We start from the raw sequence: 19,250 nt of genomic DNA on the forward strand, positions 1-19,250 counted from the left end.
GGTAGAGGAGAGGTTTTCCCAGCCCAGGGAGGCAAGACCCCCTGAGCTGGAGGCGCTGGGAAAGCTACTTGGCAAGTGTTTCCCACTGAAACTTCAGGCCTCCAGAAGGTGACCTTGCGAAGAATCCGTTCTTTAGCCCAGAGCTGGCTGAAGGACTTAGCAGCAGGCAAGGGTCGTGCCACCCCCTAACACCAGCCCCCGATGCTTCCTTACAGGTACCGAGTAAGGAAGGGCTTCTCAAGGGCCGCCTTCGCTTCCGCAGCTTCGGGACCTGCCTGGGAATTGCAGGGAAAGGGCCAGGCCGAGCTGAACCAGCCTGGGCTCTGCCCTTGCACCCCCAGCTCTCCCTCCATTTGCACCTGGGCTTTCCTAGGACATAGGCGGCGACCTTTCCATCCTGTCGCTGCGACCCAACGGAAACGCCAACGAAAGATCCGAAGAAGGAAGGGCTTCTCTTGCCGGGCGCCAGCTGGGGAAAGCAGCAGCCACGACGACGACGGGCTTTCCCCGCCGGGACTCCCCCGATCGCGACCGAGGTCCTGGCGGAGGGTCCGGGCTTGGCTTCCTCGCGGCCCCCGCGAGCGCGACCCCGGGTGGCTGGCGGAGCAGATGCGGCTTCCCGCGCGCGTTCCTTCTGCACGAGGACCCCCCGCGCCCTCTCTGTCCCCGGACCCGGAGGGAGCGCGCGCGCGCGCGTCTCCCTAGGCTGGGGGTGTCCCTCCCCGGCCCGCTCTTCCAAGTCCCGGCGAGACGCCTCCCCAGCCAGACTCTGCGGCGCGCCTTTGGCTGACCGGGCAGGCGAGGTCGTTTGCGAGGAGGCGCCACCTAGCGGATCCTGCAGGCAAATCCTGGGAAAAGGGGCGGGGGGGCGAGAGCGGGAAGGAAAATGGAGTGGGCGCCCATGGTTGACAGGAGGGGAGGAGGGCTGGCTGGGGCTCGAGAGGGGAACACAAGCAGTACCTTTTCTGCTTCACCTGGGGCTCTGTCCACAAAATCGTATACGAACTATATCGAGTTCTTGCTGACTCCAAACTCTGGTACCAGACATTCCACGGCACAAACGCTAAGCCTCCTCCTGCTACGAATGCCTTGGAGAGGGATGCTTCCTGCAGGTGTATGTCTAGTTCGGAGGATCATGGCATTTTTGCCGCTATGCAGGTTATTGAGCTGATCCTCTTCATCTGGCTATTTCACGCATTGATCATCTCTGGAAAACAGCACTTAGAATTGTGCTTTAAGTGGCTTGCATCTTTTTATCCTTTTAAATTCAAAACAAGCGCTAAGGTATAGGCATACTAACCAGGATGTGATATCGACAAGGAACTCCGATATTGAAAGATCCGCCCTGGAGGTTAATTGTTTTCAAGGTGGTCTTTTAAAGCTTTGGTTCATGCTGAGGGACTGTCGGGGTCATTCAAAACCAGCTCAGTTGGTAAGCTTTGCAGGAGGGGGAGGCACGGAATAGCTTTTTTCTCTATTCTCAAATGGAGGATCACACTCCCTTCAGAATGATAATGTAGTCTCTCGGCTTCCTCAGAGAATTCAGGGCAGGGTCTCCCGTAGCATTAACCTCACACACACCTGACAGGTACGTTGGGCTGAGAAAGCATGACCAGCTCAAAATTACATGACCCGAATCTGGATCTCCCTAGCCGAAATCCAGCAGTTTACCCACTGCTTTACAGTGACTCTCATTTATAATAAATAAAGTTGGACATCCTGTGTTCAGTCCAGATGCATCTTTCCTAATCTAGAGCAGATAGTTAATAGCACTAGTTAATTATTGAGAGCCAGTTTGATGTAGTGGTTAAGGCACCAGGCTAGAAACCAGGAGATTGTGAGTTCTAGTCCTGCCTTAGGCACAAAGCCAGCTGGGTGGCCTTGGGCCAGTCCCCCTCTCTCAGCCCTAGGAAGGAGGCAATGGCAAACCACTTCTGAAATCTTGCCAAGAATACTGCAAGGACTAACTAGTCTAGGCAGTCTCTGAGAATTGGACACAATTGAACAATTTTTTTAAAAAAAGCACTAATCAAATGCCAAGTAAAATAAATCTGGCTGGGAATGCTTTAGAAATTATGTGTAAGAGGTGCTTCCAATCCCATGATGTGATATACAGTAAATATGATATAACCATCACACTGTACTGTGGCTCCCTATTTCTTAGGAAACCACGCAGAAAGCATGAAAAATTGTGGCTTTTTTATGTAGAAAAACAATTCCCTACCTGCAAACATCTCGGGATCAAAAATAGTCACATTACTCAAAAAGTTACTAAAACTGACATTGGCCATAGGAGGAAAATTACATAATAATTTTTAAAAGTTATAAAAAAGTTGCAGCTATACTGTCATCACTGCAGTGGATCAAAAAGCTCATCAGTACTTGAAGTGTTGTAACTTTCTAAACAGTTATGTGTTTGACCATAACTGTCTCTTGGGCATAGCAGAAGGAGCACCTGTCCAAACTGCTCTGAGTCTACTTTGTACTTGGGATAGGAACCATCAGGGAATCTCAGGGCTATAGACTGGACAGAAAAGTTAAAAAAAAAATCATTCCAGAATTAACAATGGTAAATTACAGTAATTCTGTATTCTTGACAAATGAACTGTGTGGATAATTCCACAGAGTCAGCAGGAGATAAGCTTCACCTTCACTTCAGATTAATACCAAATAATTATTTTATTACTGCCTTTGGCCCATCAACAAATACAGTGAACCCCACAATTGGATTCTCATTTTTAAAATGGATAAAATTAGCTTAACACAATCAAGGTAAACACAACAACAAAGACCAGACTCTTCTCCTAATAACAGTATTTTCAAAAAGTACAACCATTTTAGTTATGCTTGGCTCACATCTGTAGGGCAATCATTTCTTCCTGGGAACTTCAGAAGTAGTTCTGTCCTTACATCTTGATAAAGACTACGGTAGAGAAAGATATGTGCCAGTTTCCAAGGTACCAGATTTATAGGGACAGATACCACTAGAAAACTGGTGCTTTGAAAATCCCTTCTCTTGGATAGCTAAGTACATTAAAATGAGCATTTGTAAAGGAAATCCTGAATTTAGAGAAAATAAGTGTAGATAGGAAATTTGCTCCTTTGCTCAAAATAAAAGAGAACAGATCCTCTAAGCCTGAGATAATAAATTCTGACTGTCAGTATCATAGAGGTATTAGGAAAGGGCCTTCTTTGCTCCCTAAATATTTAGAGACTAAGTATTTCAAATGTTGTTTACATATAGTGCAAGAATAAAAATTTGGAAATAAAATCTAAACTAGGAAACTCCTGGATAGGAGTTAATAAGGAGTTCAAAATAAAAATTCTTTTCCAAACCTGAAAAAGAGAAACCAGAGAATCTTTGCCTCGAACTGGATTCCAAAACTACTTAATTTAATTCCTCTAGAACTTCAACTCTGGACTCATGGTGCCTGAGGAGCCTTGTGGCTGCCAGTTCTGTTCCTGCGACACCCCCAATTCCAGGGGTTAGGGCAGAGGATTACGGCTTCTTCTCTCCTCCCTTCTCTTCCTCTCCTGCCCCAGCAAAGGTTCTTCTGCCATCACTACCAACTACCTAGTTTAAATTGCCCGCCTAGGATTTTACCAAGGCACCTCTTTCAAAAAAGAAGACCCACCTCAAATCAGGACAGTTAGCAGACCTGTGACCCCTCCCAAGCTGTGAAGTGTTTAAGGACAGTCTCAGCATAATTGCTGAGAGGTCATGTCTGGTGGTGAATTTGATGAGGTCACTGTCAGAAGCAGTGCATTTCCTAAAGGTGGTTTCAAAGTCTTAAGTGATTGATTCCAATCATGTCTCTTAATATCCAACATTGTAGGAGAAGAGCTGTGTAAATCTATGGCAGCACAAAATTAGAAAGCATCCAGTAGCACCTTTATAGACTAATAAATAATAAAATTTGTTAATCAAAAAGATGCTATCAGACTTCTTCTGATTTTTAATAACCAATAATGACTCATTACTGTATCTGCTAAAAGGCATATGACCATGGATTCAAGACTATGTTCTTCCCACAAAAAGGAAGAGCAGAGAGAAAGGGGGAAAAAAACACAAAACAAAATCCTTGGTGATGTCCAGGTTACCCACAATGTTAACTTCAGGAAGCCAACTCCACCTGAAAGCAACCTAGAGATTCCTCCCTTCTCCCCCTCCCTTCCTGTGACACTTCTGCATATGGGTGTGTGTGATCATTAGAAGCTACACTCCAGAAAAAGGCAAGCCCAGAAAGGGTGAATAAAAATCAAAACGAGTCCTGGAGATGTCCTCCTACCCAATAAATGTACATACAGGTATATGTATGTTTGTGTGTACACACACATATACACAGACATCAATCAAGAAGCCAACAGTCCAAAAAAGGACACTCCCAGGACAAAATAATGAGTTAATCAAAAATTGCTAGTAAAATAAAGAACCAAAGTAATTGATCCCCATCAATTATATCAACCATTTTCTCTCACACACTCTTGAACACATACCTTCCTCCCATTTTCCCACTTGAAAAAAAAAAGAGGAGGAAGGAGATGGGAGAACAGGTAATTGCATTGGAAAGACAGGGGAAAATAAAACTGGAGATGGGACAAGGGAAAGAAAAGAAAATCTTAAGAGTAAGGGTAAAAATTTCAGCAGAGCAGAGCAGCAGGGATAAGCCACAATCCCTCACATCCAGAGCTAGGTTTAAGATTATGGGATGGGAAATGTTGAAAAGAATTCACAGCCAACTCTCCAGCCCCTGGCATTTCTCACTTAGTTCCTTATTTTCAACTCCTCGTCCCCATTCACAGGGAAAGCCCCCTACTGCTCTGAGTGATTAGGGTAGATCATCCATGGGGGGAAAATGGGTTGCCTGATGCATCCCATTGAGTTATGTATACATTTGTTTTATACAGCTATGTGGGTGTCATCAAGTCAGGATAGACTCTGGGTAGTGCAATAATGCTCGCCATTTCGAATTGTCTCTGGTAAAAGTTGCTCTTACGAAGACTTTCTGTAATCTCTCTGATCCTATCCATGTACCTTATCCCTTGTGTCCAGGCCCACAACTAGGGTCTGTGTCACCCGGGGCAAACATGGATTCCGTGCCCATTTTGGTGCCCTCCCCCAGTGCTCATTTTGGCGCCCCCCCAGCGTGGCACCCGGGGCACATGCCCCACTTGCCCCCTCCCTCAGTTGCGGCCCTGCTTGTATCCTATGATTGACCCGCATTTTTCGATTAAACCTGGGAGAGAGGCAGCTCAGACAAGCTAGCTCATCCTATTTACTCTTCCAAGCTGTAAGATAACAGACTTCTAGCTCTAACCCCAATTAGATAAAAGTGCCTGCTAGATACTTAATCCTCATCCTTCCTTTGCTGATGCCTAAACTAAGCAACTCTGGAGGTGGAGGGGGAAAGCACGGTTGCAGGGCTTGCCCAACAAAAAGCAGCCCCTTTGTGAGTCACATTCCAGAGGCTGTCCCAGCCACTTGAGCCTACCCTTGCAATTAGGGAAGGACCCCTGGTGCTTTAAGTAATTAATGGGGACAATTTAAACAAACTTAATGCTGATCGTTTTGGTCCTGGCACCTCTTTTAAGGGCCTCCTGCTTCGGTATCCGTCCTGAAAATTCTAAATTAGCTGGCAACGCAAGCATTTCAGAGAACTTATCTTCCCTTTCTCCTCCTTCCTTCAATCTTGACAGGCATAGTCAGTTTCTAGTCCATCACCCAGCCCCATCACGTTTCTACACAATGATCGTCACCTGAGAACTGGAGTGCCTGAAGTTCTTTCCCAAGTCAGTGCATGTTTCGATTGTCTCCTGTGGGTTTCATTGTATACAAAGTAAGGTAACCACGCTGGTAATTTTTTCCCCACACTTCAGGTATTTCTAGTTTCTTTGCACTGAGTATTTTTAAGAGGAGGAAGCTGCTGAAGCTCAGCCCCCACTCTATATACACTGTGTGGGTCAATAAAATGATTGCTATCGGTAAAGTTTACTCCCCAGTCTATGCATTTACAGAGACTCTATCCCATGTGTATCCTTTTATGAGAAGTAAGGTTATCACTCTTCCGGAAGCTCCTTCCACACACCAGGCATTTGTATGGTTTCTCCCCCGTGTGGATCCTTTTATGGGAAGTGAGGTTACTACTCATACTGAAGCTTTTTCCACATTCTAGGCACGTGTATGGTTTCTCTCCTGTGTGGATCCGTTTATGGGAAGTAAGAGAACTGCTTTTACTGAAGCTCTTTCCACACTCCATACATTTATATGGTTTCTCTCCTGTGTGGATCCTTTTGTGGGAAATAAGGGCACTACTTGTACTGAAACTCTTTCCACACTCTATGCATTCGTACGGTTTCTCCCCTGTGTGGATTCTTTTATGGGAATTAAAGGAACTCAAGCCACTGAAACTCTTTCCACATTCCAAACATTTATATGGCTTTTCCCCTGAGTGAATCCGCTTATGGGAAATCAGACGGCTGCTCCATCTGAAGTTCTTTCCACACTCCAAGCATTTGTACAGCTTCTCCCCAGAGTGGATCCTTTTATGAGAAGTAAGGTTACTGCTCATACTGAAACTCTTTCCACACTCCATGCACTTATATGGTCTCTCCCCTGTATGGATCCTTTTATGAGAAGTAAGGGAACTGCTCTTACTGAAGTTCTTTCCACACTCCACGCATTTGTATGGTTTCTCTCCTGTGTGGATCCTTTTATGAGAAGTAAGAGAGCTACTCATGCTGAAGCTCTTCCCACATTCCATACATTTATATGGTTTTTCCCCTGAGTGGATTCTTTTATGGGAATTAAAGGAACTCAGGCCACTAAAACTTTTCCCACACTCCAGACATTTATAGGGTTTCTCTCCTGTGTGGATTCTTTTATGAGAAGCAAGGTGACCACTCTTACTGAAGTTCTTCCCACACTCCATACATTTATATGGATTCTCCCGTGTGTGGATCCTTTTATGAGAATTAAGAGAACTGTTCATACTGAAGCTCTTTCCACATTCCATACATTTATATGGTTTCTCTCCTGAGTGGATCCTTTTATGGGAAATAAAGGAACTCAATCCCCTGAAGCTTTTTCCACACTCCAGACATTTATACGGTTTCTCCCCTGAGTGAGTCCTTTTGTGGGAAGTAATATCACTACTGGTACTGAAGCTCTTTCCACACTCCATACATTTATATGGTTTCTCCCCTGTGTGTTTTCTCACATGGCATGTAAGATTATCACTCTTGCGGAAGCTCTTTCCACACAATATGCATTTATATGGTTTCTCTCCGGTGTGGATCCTTTTATGAGAAGTAAGAGAACTGCTCATACTGAAGCTCTTTCCACACTCCATACATTTATATGGTTTCTCCCCCGAGTGGATCCTTTTATGGGAAGTGAAGGAACTCAATCCCCTGAAGCTTTTTCCACACTCCATGCATTGATATGGTTTCTCCCCTGTGTGGATCCTCTTATGAGAAGTTAGGTAACTGCTTTTACTGAAGGTCTTACCACAATCCAGGCATTTATATGGTTTCTCTCCTGTGTGGATCCTTTTGTGGGATGTAAGGTTACTGCTCATACTAAAACTCTTTCCACAATCCAAGCATTGATATGGTTTCTCCCCTGTGTGGATCCTCTTGTGGGAAATAAGTGAACTACTAATGCTGAAGCTCTTTCCACACTCCAGGCATGTATATGGTTTCTCCCCTGTGTGGGTCCTCTTGTGGGATGTAAGATTACTGCTCATGCTGAAGCTCTTTCCACAGTCCAAGCATTTATATGGTTTCTCTCCTGAGTGAATCCTTTTATGGGAAGTAAATGAACTCAAACCACTAAAGCTTTTTCCACACTCCAAGCATTTATATGGTTTCTCCCCTGAATGGATCCTCTTATGAGAAGTAAGGCGACAGTTCCACCCGAAACTTTTTCCACACTCGGTGCATTTGTAAGGTTTTTCTCCAGTGTGGATATTTTGATGTAAAGTACGAGGGAAGCTGCAACTGTAACTTTTCCCATATTCTGTGCATTCGTAATGCTTCTGTTTATTTTGGTTTCTGCAATATTCACATAAATCTGATTTATCTCTGAACATTTTGCCACACCCTGTACAAATTTTTTCTTTCTCATCTTGTTGGGTCAGAAAGATGTGGATTTCTGCACATTGGGAAGTTTTCCCCACCCAACTGCTGAACTGATTTTCTTCTGTCAGTTCTAGTCCATGCTGATTTCCAAAGTTCCCTTCCCCAATTTTCATTTTGGCTGTTCTGGAAACCTCCATAGCTTGTTCTTTATAATCCTCATTCTCCTGTCCATCACCTGTTTTGGACAAAAACAGAATCATTCATTATATTTTTTTAACACACAAACTGAGAGTGCCATCATATTGCAAATCCACTTAGATGCATCTTCTATTTGACCATTACAATATCCCACCTCTTCTTCCATTATTATGGACCATGTGGAAGAACCATGAATGAGACACTGTTTTACTGTAATTCCCATCCTTTTTGTCATCTAGCTATCCAGAATGAGAACTATTCTTTGACATCCAAGTAGTTGATATACCATGTTCCACGGTGTTCTTGTCCCTCATGGAATTCAATGTTAACATGACACTGTTGGGGAACCTGTTATCACTAGCTCTATTGCTCTTTATTAATCAATTCCAAGGAAGCAATAGGTACTCTTGAAGTTTGCCTTAATCCAATAATGAACTGGATGAGGGAGAAGAAATTAAAATAAGATAAAGAGAAACCTGGATTTTGGAACTGAAGATGTTTGGGACGGAGCTGCACGCTAAAAAAAGTAGCTACCTGGCCTGGGAGTGCCCCTTCTTCCACAGCTATCACTGGATCTGCAGGTGGCGGTTGCAACCAAGGAAGCTTTAGGGAAAATGGCAGGGACATTTGGCTAAGTAGTCCAATATTCTAAGAATCTAGCCAAACAGAGTCCAGCCCAATTTCTAGGAGTTTCATCCCTTGAGGTAGTTACTTTTCAAACTCCATCAATATAGAAATAAAAGAAAAGAGTGATAGCAGCTCCTAAGGCAATAGGAAAACCAGGAAAGGCAAGACCAGAAGCTCACTGGGAGGATGCTATCTCTCTCTCCAAAGACCGTACACAGATTTTAGCCCTTCCTACCAAGGGGAGTGGGAGAAGTAATGCAGTTAAGGATGCTCTCTTCCACTGGAGAAAAGAATAAACCAGCATTTGCTCTAAGAAGCAGGTAAGTTGGTTACTCTTGACTTACCTTACCCTATCTGAGCCTAGAACAAAGAGGATCCCTTACCCATGCAGGCTACGTTCCCAGAAATTTCCTTCATGACCTCCCTGTAGAGGGTTCTTTGATCAAAATCCAGCAGAGCCCACTCCTCCTTAGAGAAAAATACAGCTACATCCTCAAAAGACATAGGATTCTGAAACAGGAAGAAAACATTCCTAATTAATGAACCGTCCCAGGAAGTATTTGAATGTACTCTTTCTCCTGAACAAACTCCAACAGCAGAGGTTTTTCTATCAGTTAAGACTGTTTACAGGTCCAGAAAGTACTGTAAGTTCTCCGTCTCTACAGGTTTTCAAACTTTTGAGGCCACAGAACCTGTTAGTTAAGACAGGATCAAGAGGCAAAGTTCCACTGTAAAAATTAGCTGCATAAATGTTTGTTTGCCTTTTGAATCTCATGGAACCCCATCAAGTTCTCATGGAATTCTAAGGTTCTGGGGAGAACTGTTTGGAAAACCCTGCTCTATCTTACTGAATAAATTTTGCTGATTGTGCAGGATCTTCAAACCTCTTCAGTGGCAGCAAGTCCAGTATCTTTGGGAAACAACTGATGAGACAGGCCTTGGAGGCACCACTGATCATGACTTGCAACCCTTCCTGGAAAGTGGCTTACTCCACAAAGTGTTGGGAGATTCCTGTTTGACATTTTAACCTGTGGCTTATGTTGTCCCTCAGGGCTCAGCAGAGTCCTCATTCAACATCTAAATGAACTGCTGGAAAAGTTCTTCAAGACGTATCATGAGATGCCATCCAATGGGCTTCTCATCAGATCACTGCAAGCTGCTCCTGTTCTGAAAAATTGGTTAGATTGAAGCTAATACAATGGAAGGAATTCACTCTGGCAAAAAGGACTCAGAGTTTTGGAGAGAGTAGCATAGCCGTAGAAGGGACGCGGTGGCACTGCGGGTTAAACCGCTGAGCTTGCCGATCGGAAGGTCGGCAGTTCGAATCCGCGTAACAAGGTGAACTCCCGTTGCTAGTCCCAGCTCCTGCCAACCTAGCGGTTTGAAAACATGCCAATGTGAGTAGATTAATAGGTACCACTTCAGCGGGCAGGTAATGGCGTTCTGTTTAGTCATGCCAGCCACATGACCACGGAAGTGTCTACGGACAAACGCCGGCTCTTCGGCTTTGAAACAGAGATGAGCACCGCCCCCTAGAGTCGGACACGACTGGACTTAATGTCAAGGGAAACCTTTACCTTTACCTTTAGCATAGCCGTAGAATACGGAGGAAGGGAGGCATCCTCTTCCTACCTGAGTTTGAAGCCCAACTGCTGTTCCTGCTCCACCACAAAGAAGAGATGTTTCTAAAGGTACCATCAGTGTTGCTCTGTTCTCTGACAGTAAGACAAAAGTTGAGGGAGTACATATTTAAAAACAGCATTAGTATATTCTGGAGCATAGCTATAAACCATAGCTATTCTTCCACACACAGCTACGGCATGTAACTGAAGCTCCTAAAGGAAACAAGTTCAGACAGTGCAAAGTCCCAAAGGGTCCACTATATCAGAAAGGGCTCCTACTTTACCTGATGTGCTCTGAGATGGATCCTCCTGGGAGATCCCCCCAACCAGCTCCTTAAGGGGATATAATACATCCACCCATGCTCTGGGAGGTTCGGTGGCCATCTCCACGAAAGCCCCCCGAATCTGGAGCAGCAGCCAAGAGAAAAGAAGAAAGAATACGTTACTATCCCTTGCCCCCGACTCCACAATCTCCTCTGTGTTGTGTTTGCCTCCCTCCTGTCAATTTTCCAGACTTGGAATTCTCACAAGTCCTGGAAAATTGACAGGAGGGAGGCAACACAATCATCTGTCCAAAGGAGAAATCAAGTACCCACCCATGGCAGTAGCACCCACAAGGAAAGCTTATAGAAGAAAAAATAATACCGTTTTTCATGCCTTGACCCTTTTGAAGAACCATGGTGACCTATTCTTACCCACAGTTCTCCCTGCTCCTTCTGCTCTTCCGCCCGGCTCAGGAGGAAGCCTTCCGCCAGGGCCACCGCCTGGGAGCTGGTCTCGGCTCTGCACTCCCGCACCCAGCTCCCCATCTCGGGGGGCAGGACGGCCAGGAACTGCTCCAGGACCACCAGGTCCAGCATCTGGGCTTTGGTGTGCTTCTCTGGCCTCAGCCACTGATGGTAAAGGCGGTGGAGTCGGCTGCAAACTTCTCGGGGCCCCTCAGCCTCCTGGTAGCAGAACTCCCTGAACTGACGATGTTGCACCACCCAACTGGTGGTTTCTTCTTCCAGGACGTTCTGCTTTGTTCTTTCCCAGAATTCCCCACTAGTTCCAACCAGGACACTATGGGATCCTTCTCCTTCCCCTGCTGTGTCTTGTGACGCCATTTTTCTCTATGCTGAAAAGCTGTTCCAACCAAATCTGAAGGCTCTGCTGGATTTAGAAAGCAACATTCCTTCGTAGGAGGAGAATGACTAGAAGTTGAGCCACCTTAAAGGGTGGGCTATCCACTCTCCAGAAATCAGGAAACTTTGCACACAGTGGAAGGTGGGGAAGCTGCTTTCAAGCTAAGCCAGAAAAGAAAATTAAGTCAGAAACACTGGTAGCATTCCAAAGCATTGACCGAAAGTTATCGTTTCCCAGCCTCTGCCCTTTGGAATCACTTTACAAATATCCACTGAGAATAACACTTTGGGGGGACCCAGAATCAGGGTCCCGCTTAGATGGGGTGCTGCTCCCCTCCCTCCTGTTCCCAAAGGAATCGGTCTTATGCTGAGTGGAGCCACTGATCTGCAGGCTCTCTGTGGTCTCCCTGACTCTGAAAGCTTCAGGCAGTAGGGAGATTTTCCCAGCCCAAGATCCTCTGAGCTTGCAAAGATTCCAGTCTTTAATCCAGGAGGTGCTTCCCTGGATTAGCCCTCTCTACACCCCCAAAATGGATTCCTTGAGTGGGAGCAGCAGAGGCTGGACCTCGGGGGTGCGGGTGCTGGGGGTGGGGTGCTTTCTGCCTGTCGACAGGTTCTCCAGCACCTAGACCGGAAACAGAAAAGGGGAGCAGTCCCAGGCCGGCTCAGAGCCGAAGGGAAGCAGCCCGAAGCTCCTTCCCAAGGAGCGGGGCAGGGAAGGTCTGGCAAGCCCCGCGGGCCGCCCCGGCTGCACCCGCGGATCGGAGCTGCCCAAGAATTGCAAGGAAGGGACCCCGCGGAGCGGAGCCAAGCTGGGGTCCGACCTCGCCCCCCCCCCGCTCCTCCCTGCGCCTCCTCGCCTCCCTCCCCAACCCTCATCCGCCTGTTGGGTTTTTCCAGGATAAAAGCAGCAGCAGCAGCAGCAGCGCCCCGCCCGCCGCAACCCTATCGTCAGTCTAAGTCTGCAGGCAATGACAATGGCTCCCCCCCTTGAGAAACATCTGCCGCCCAAGGAAGGCACGAAGGAACGAGGCAAAGCTGAATGAGAGTCCGAGCTCCACGCTTCCGCCCCCCCCGCCCCCCGCGCTCCATCTAACCCTCCGATTTGGAAGAAGGACCTGGAAGAGGGTCCGGGCGCGCGATCAGGGCTCGCCGGCGGAGCAAGCACGGCCTCCCGCGCGGCGGGGCTCCTTTTCCGCCGGGGCCGCCGCCGCCGCCGCCACTCTTGTCTGCCCGCGCAAGGGGAGCGGGGAGCGGGGAGCGGGGAGCGCCTGGCCCTCAGCGGCCCCGCTCAGCTGCGGGTGCAACTCCGGCTGGATGCTTCCCGGGCAGGCGCTCTTGGGCGCCTTGTCGGCGGAACAGGCCGGGGCGGGCGCTTGCAAGGACGCGCCACCTGGCGGATCCTGCGTGCGATGCCCGGAGGAAAGGGCGGGGGCGACGGGAGGAAAGGGGGCGCAGATGTCGAGGAATGACAGGAGGAGGGGAGATGGGGGGCAGGAGCTCACGGGCGCAGTAAGCAGCTTTTCTGGTCCGCTGGGGCTTTCTGCAGAGCATCTCATCCCTGCACTACTTGGGGATTTCTGCCCCGCCCCGCCCCGCCCCGCCAACCCCTTTTAAGGAAAACCAAATCTGGCGGCAGGACAAAAGTTTGATGAGAGCAACTCTTTTAGAAGGAAAACTGATTCCGGGCCTGTAAGCAAGTCAGGATTCTCCTGTTTTTTCCAAGAGTTTAATAAATGGCCCGTTGTGGTGCTTTCTCTCTCTTTGCTGTGCCTTCAAGTTAGTTTCTGATTCTTGGTGACTGCCTGGACAAATCCCTGCAGTTTCCTTGGCAGTTTTTCAGAAGTGGTTTGCCCTTGCCTGCTTCCCAGGGCTGAGAGAGGGGGACTGGCCCAGGATCGCCCAGCTGGCCTTGTGCCTAAGGTGGCACTAGAACTCACAGTCTCCTCGTTTCCAGCCTTGTGCCTTAACCTCTACGCCACACTGGCTCTCAATCTCATGTCATCTCTCCTCTCCTCTCCTCTCCTCTCCTCTCCCTAAGCAACTGTTCACTGTTCTGGCTGTCACTGGATTGGATGAAAAAGCTCATTAGAGCTTGGAGGATTTTAAATTTTCTTTTCTGTTGGGTAGAGGGCTATCATTTTATTATTTAATATTTAGGTTATTTTAATTCCAAGCATTTTTTCCGCAGGTGTAGGGTCTGCTTTTTTGGATCAACTGAATGTTGATCCTCTGGTTGTGACAGGAACTGACCGACCAGCTTATTGCCCAAGGCCAACATCATGGGCTGAGAGCGAGCGACTGGCCCAAGGTCACCCAGCCGGCTTTCGTGCCTAAGCCGGGACTAGAACTCTCCTACTACGCCTGATTGGCTCTTGGGCTGAGAGCGAGCGACTGGCCCAAGGTCACCCAGCCGGCTTTCATGCCTAAGCCAGGACTAGAACTCGGACTCCTGGTTTCTAGCTTGGAGCCTGAACCACTAGACCAAACTGGCTCTCATTCAATGTAATGTTTAGTAATATTAGGCAGCCCTGGGGGTGGTTGGTGGCTTAAGATGCTCTCTCCGACTTTTAGTTTCCCTCTTTTTTCTTCTATTTTTTGTACTTTTTCTATTTCTATAATGGTTTTGTATTTCTGATCTGTAAGCCACCCAGAGTCACTTTTATAGTGATGGGCAGTGCATAAATTTAATAAAGGAAGGAAGGAAGGAAGGAAGGAAGGAAGGAAGGAAGGAAGGAAGGAAGGAAGGAAGGAAGGAAGGAAGGAAGGAAGTATTGCTTGGGGCTTGGAAGCTTGAAATTTCCTTCTGGTGTCCTGTCCAAGCCAACTAGCCCTGCCTTGGCTTCAGCCACAAGTCCACAAGGCAGACAGCTACTGCCAGTCATGCTGGCTGGACTTGGCTACCCTTGCTTTGAACAGGAGACCACCAGAAAATCTCATGGACGTAGGCTAAAGAGAAAAGTAGGAAGAAACATCCCAGAATCAGCAATGGCAAAGCACCTCTGCATTCTTCCAAGGACTCACCAGAGATGAAATTCACTGTGATCTTATATACATTATAGAGAGCCACTTTGGTCTAGTGGCGAAGGCAACCGGCTAGAAACCAGCATACTAAGAGTTCTAGTCCCACCTTAGGCATGAAAGCCGGCTGGGTGACCTCGGGCCAGTCCCTCTCTCTCAGCCCAAGAGCCAATCAGGCGTGGTAGGAGAGTTCTAGTCCCGCCTTAGGCATGAAAACCGGCTGGGTGACCTCGGGCCAGTCCCTCTCTCTCAGCCCAACCCCCTTCACAGGGCTGTTGTTGTGGGGAAAAGAGGAGGAGGAAGGAGTATTTGGTATGTTCACCACCTCGAGTTATTTATAAAAATAATAAAGGTGGGAGAGAAAATAAATAAATAAAATAATTAATCTCTACATTACACATCCCACCACAGAGATCAAGAAACCACAATGTACCACAAAACCCACTGGCATTCCATTTTCTGAATTTTTATTGAACTCCCTGCTTCAGCAAAACATGGGGAACAAAAGATAGGAAACTGCAACAAGACAACTTTATACTGGAGGATTGAGTGATGGTTTAAACTTTTATCTGCTTTGAACTGGATTATTAAACTGGTTATGGTGCTTGACTTCACTCTCTAGAACCCATACACTGGACTCAACCAGGGCTCCCAGTTTCCTTGTGGCTGGCACCCCTGTCCCTGCCGCATCCCCAATCACAGCACCCACAGAACCCCCCCACGGCATCTTTCCTTTTCTCTGGTGCAACGAAAGCCCTTCTACCATCACTGCCAAATGCCAACTGCTCAGTAAAGTCACCAGCCTGAGATTTTACCAGGGCACCTTTTTCAAAATGGAGGATCCACCTTAAATTGGGACGCTCCTGCTCAAATCAGGATCCGTGACACACCTGTGACCCCCCTCCCCAAATACAGCATACTTAAAGACTGTGTCCTGTGAAGCTGACAGTGAATTTGGAGAAGTTTGGGTTAAAGGCCATTGCATTTTTTTCTTACTGGCTCTTAAGTAGTTGATAATGTCTCTTGATCTATTATAATTCTAATATTTACTCCAAAGAAAAAGCAACCATTAATTTAAGAAGATGCCATCAAAAAAAGGAATGTGTAGAGGCAGAAAAAACAAATGTACTGTGTAATACCTAGATTGCTCACAATGTCCAACTTGGAATGCCAATTCCAGGTGAAACAAATCTTGCACATTCATTCCCTCCCAATAAACGTGTGAATGCAACCCACATGCGTGTGAGTGTGCAAATATGTTTATCTGTGTGTGTATGCCTGTCAGAAATCATATTCCAAAACAGGGCAAAATAGTAAATGTACATGAATGAAAGCGCATAAAAACAAACTGTCAGTAAAATAAAGAGCCAAACTAAGTGATTCCTACATATCAACCATTCTCTCACATGTAGGAGGAGCCGGTGACACCTTTTCCAGCTAACAAATTATGCATTTCAGTAAAATGTATTAGTGAGAAAAGGTGTCATCAGACTCCTGATTTTTGGCTACCGTAGGCTAACAGCGCTCCTACAATCTCTCACACAGGGAAACAGACACGTACAAGAAAAGAGAGGGACGGCCCCGCTGCAAAGGGGGAGAAAGGTTCAGCAGACAAGCAGAGGGGCCTCCATTTGCATCCCCGGTCCAACTGTTACTCTACCACAGAGACTTTAGGCAACACTAACCCAATACAGTATAGAGGAAATTATTTTTTATAAGAAAGCCTTCACTTTCCCACTAGGTAGCTAAGGTTTACGATTAAAAGTTGGTACCCTGATGCGTCCCACTGCAATAATATGCATTTGATGTGTAGTTAGGTACCATCAGGCCAGGTTGAACCCAGATGTTCGTTATCTTCACCTGTCTCTAGTATTAAGTTGTAGCTCCAAGGACTTTCCTACTGTATATTCTCCTTTGCCCTGTCTGCCACCTTACCAATTGTCTTCCCCTTCCTTCAACTAGCAAGATATTAATAATTTTTTTCTAGTCCACTACCGTTACATTACGTTTCTGCATCATGATCAGATGATCTTCAGCATGGGAGTTCCTGAAATTCTTTCCACACTTTTATGAATTTAGAAGTTTCTCCCCTGTGTGGACTGTTTTATGGTAAGTAAGTTGACTGTTGCGAGTAAAGCTCCTTCCACATTCCATGCATTTGTATGGCTTCTCCCCTGTGTGGATCCTCTTATGGATAGTAAGATGATCGCTCTTACGAAAGTCTTTCCCACACTCCGTGCATTTATATGGTTTCTCTCCGGAGTGGATCCTTTTATGGGAAGTAAATGAACTCAAGCCCCTGAAGCTCCTCCCACACTCCGTGCATTTATATGGTTTCTCTCCGGAGTGGATCCTTTTATGGGAAGTAAATGAACTCAAGCCACTGAAGTTTTTTCCACACTCCATGCATTTATATGGCTTCTCCCCCGTGTGTATCCTTTTGTGGGATATAAGGGAACTGCTCATACTGAAGCTCTTTCCACACACTGTACAATTAAATGGTTTCTCGCCTGTGTGGATCCTTTTATGGGTAGTAAGGGAACTTGAATGGTTGAAGTTTTTTCCGCATTCCATGCATTTATATTGTTTCTTTCCTGAGGACATGTTTCGATATAAATTAGAAGAGAAGCTCTGATCGTAATTTTTTCCATGTTCTATTTCATATGGTTTCTCTTTTGTCTGGGTTCTGTAGCGTTTACTTAAATCAGATTTATCTTTGAATGTTTTCCCATGCTCTAGACGCTTTTCTCTTTTATTTCCTTTTTGATGTTCAACTGGATAGCCATGAATTTCTGCACTTTGAGAAGTAGATGATTTTTCCCTGCTGTTACTTGATCTGTTTTCTTCAGGTCTTTTCGATCCCCACTGATTTTGAAACACCTCTTCTTGTAGTTCATGCTTGATTGTTTGCAAATGCAACATAGTTGATTTTTCATTATTCTTCTTCTCCTGCCCATCATCTGCTTCAGGGAACAATGAAAAAAAATACTATTAGAGTAAGGCAAAAACTTACAAAGCTATCATGGATCAAACAACCTCTTCTTTCTTTTACAAACTTTTCTTTCCTCTTTGTATAATTTGAGACAAAGATCACTGGGCTATGTTTGATGTTTCACAATGTACCAATATGAAACATTTATTCCTTACAATATGACTGTTGTTTAAATTTCCATTATACTAGATAAACAGATTTGAAGAATGTCTAGACAAAGAAAAGAAAAATCAAACTATAGGAAGTCTTTTGTACATTAATTGTAGAAGATTAAATTTTGGGTAGGCTTTATAGGGGATGCGGTGGCACTGCGGGTTAAACCGCTGAGCTGCCGAGCTTGCCGATCAGAAGGTCGGCGGTTCGAATCTGTGTGATGGGGTGAGCTCCCGTTGCTAGTCCCACCTCCTGCCAACCTAGCAGTTCGAAAACATGCCAATGTGAGTAGATTAATAGGTACCGCTTCGGCAGGCAGGTAACGGCGTTCCGTTTAGTCATGCCAGCCACATGACCACGGAAGTGTCTACGGACAAACACCGGCTCTTCGGCTTTGAAACGGAGATGAGCACCGCCCCCTAGAGTCGGACACGACTGGACTTAATGTCAGGGGAAACCTTTACCTTTACCTTTTATAGCCTGTAGAGTTGCATAAGCATAAATGTGCTTATGTGAAGTGCAGTTCTGCCTTCTACTTTTTTTTGTAAATTTATAACCCAAATAAATTGGGTTATATTAAATACTGTAATCAGATACATTCAGGAAGCTCGCACAGATCAGACAGTAATAGCATTCTTCTGCTCTTTCTCCCTACCAGCTGATATTCAAGATATGTACCCAGAGGCAGCAATCAGTCATTATTACTCATAGCCATTAATAGATTCTCCATGAATTCTTCAATCTCCTTGTAGAACATCTCCAAATCTGATGGCAGCAAATTTCAGTTTATTTTTCAACTGAGTCAAGAGTAAAATCTGTGGCCTAAAGTGTAGGGTACTAAGTTGAAAATCAGCATCTTTTATCATCTGATGCTCATTTGCCAATTTGTTTCTGATGAGATTAAATATAAAATGCAAAATCCACTTAAAAGCTTCCACAAATCCTAGATGAGAATTGGCTATACCATACATCTAAGCAGGTCCCCGTCAATCTCTTCTTATGCTGAGGTCCTATAGAGGAACAAGGAGATGATCCTGGACAAGATCTATGGCAACCATTAGTAAAACATGAGCTTAGACTGGGTGCTGTCAGGGGAAACTCTGGTAGGCTTTCAAGTTTCTGCTATTATAGCCTATGTCAGCCTTTCTCAACCTTCTAGAACCAGTGTAATCAATTCTAATTTAACAAATACCTCTCTATTTCTGGCAGAATACCTATTTCTCTTTATTCCCTTACCCAGAAAAGCCACATTCCTTGAATTCCCCAGCATGATTTCCCCTTGCAGGCCTCTTTGCTCAGGATCCAGTGGCTCCCAATCCCCTTTGTCAGAAAACAGAGCCAGCTCCTTGAAGCATATAGGACAGGAAAAAGAAATCCCTATAAACATACAGGCACAGGAAGGCTCTTCCAAGTTCCCTCTCATAACTCGCAAAT

General features: G+C 45.8%; 2 protein-coding genes across 2 annotated transcripts in view; one reads left to right on the forward strand and one right to left on the reverse strand.

Moving 5' to 3' along the window:
- The window catches only part of LOC134491915 (zinc finger protein 420-like), a 363,546-nt gene that overhangs the window by 162,196 nt on the left and 182,100 nt on the right, over positions 1 to 19,250 (forward strand). The gene's annotated exons all lie outside the window — the stretch shown is intronic.
- Positions 210 to 19,224, reverse strand: LOC134492351 (zinc finger protein 493-like). The gene is made up of 6 exons (XM_063296525.1): positions 19,053 to 19,224; positions 16,772 to 17,634; positions 6,143 to 7,886; positions 961 to 1,120; positions 389 to 848; positions 210 to 275 (listed from the first exon to the last, which is right to left on the reverse strand). The coding sequence occupies exons 1-6, from the start codon at positions 19,201 to 19,203 to the stop codon at positions 210 to 212; spliced, it is 3,444 nt and encodes a 1,147-aa protein (XP_063152595.1). The 5' UTR covers positions 19,204 to 19,224.

The sequence above is a fragment of the Candoia aspera genome, chromosome 2 (genome assembly GCF_035149785.1).
Source record: "Candoia aspera isolate rCanAsp1 chromosome 2, rCanAsp1.hap2, whole genome shotgun sequence".
Classification (NCBI taxonomy): Eukaryota; Metazoa; Chordata; class Lepidosauria; order Squamata; family Boidae; genus Candoia; species Candoia aspera.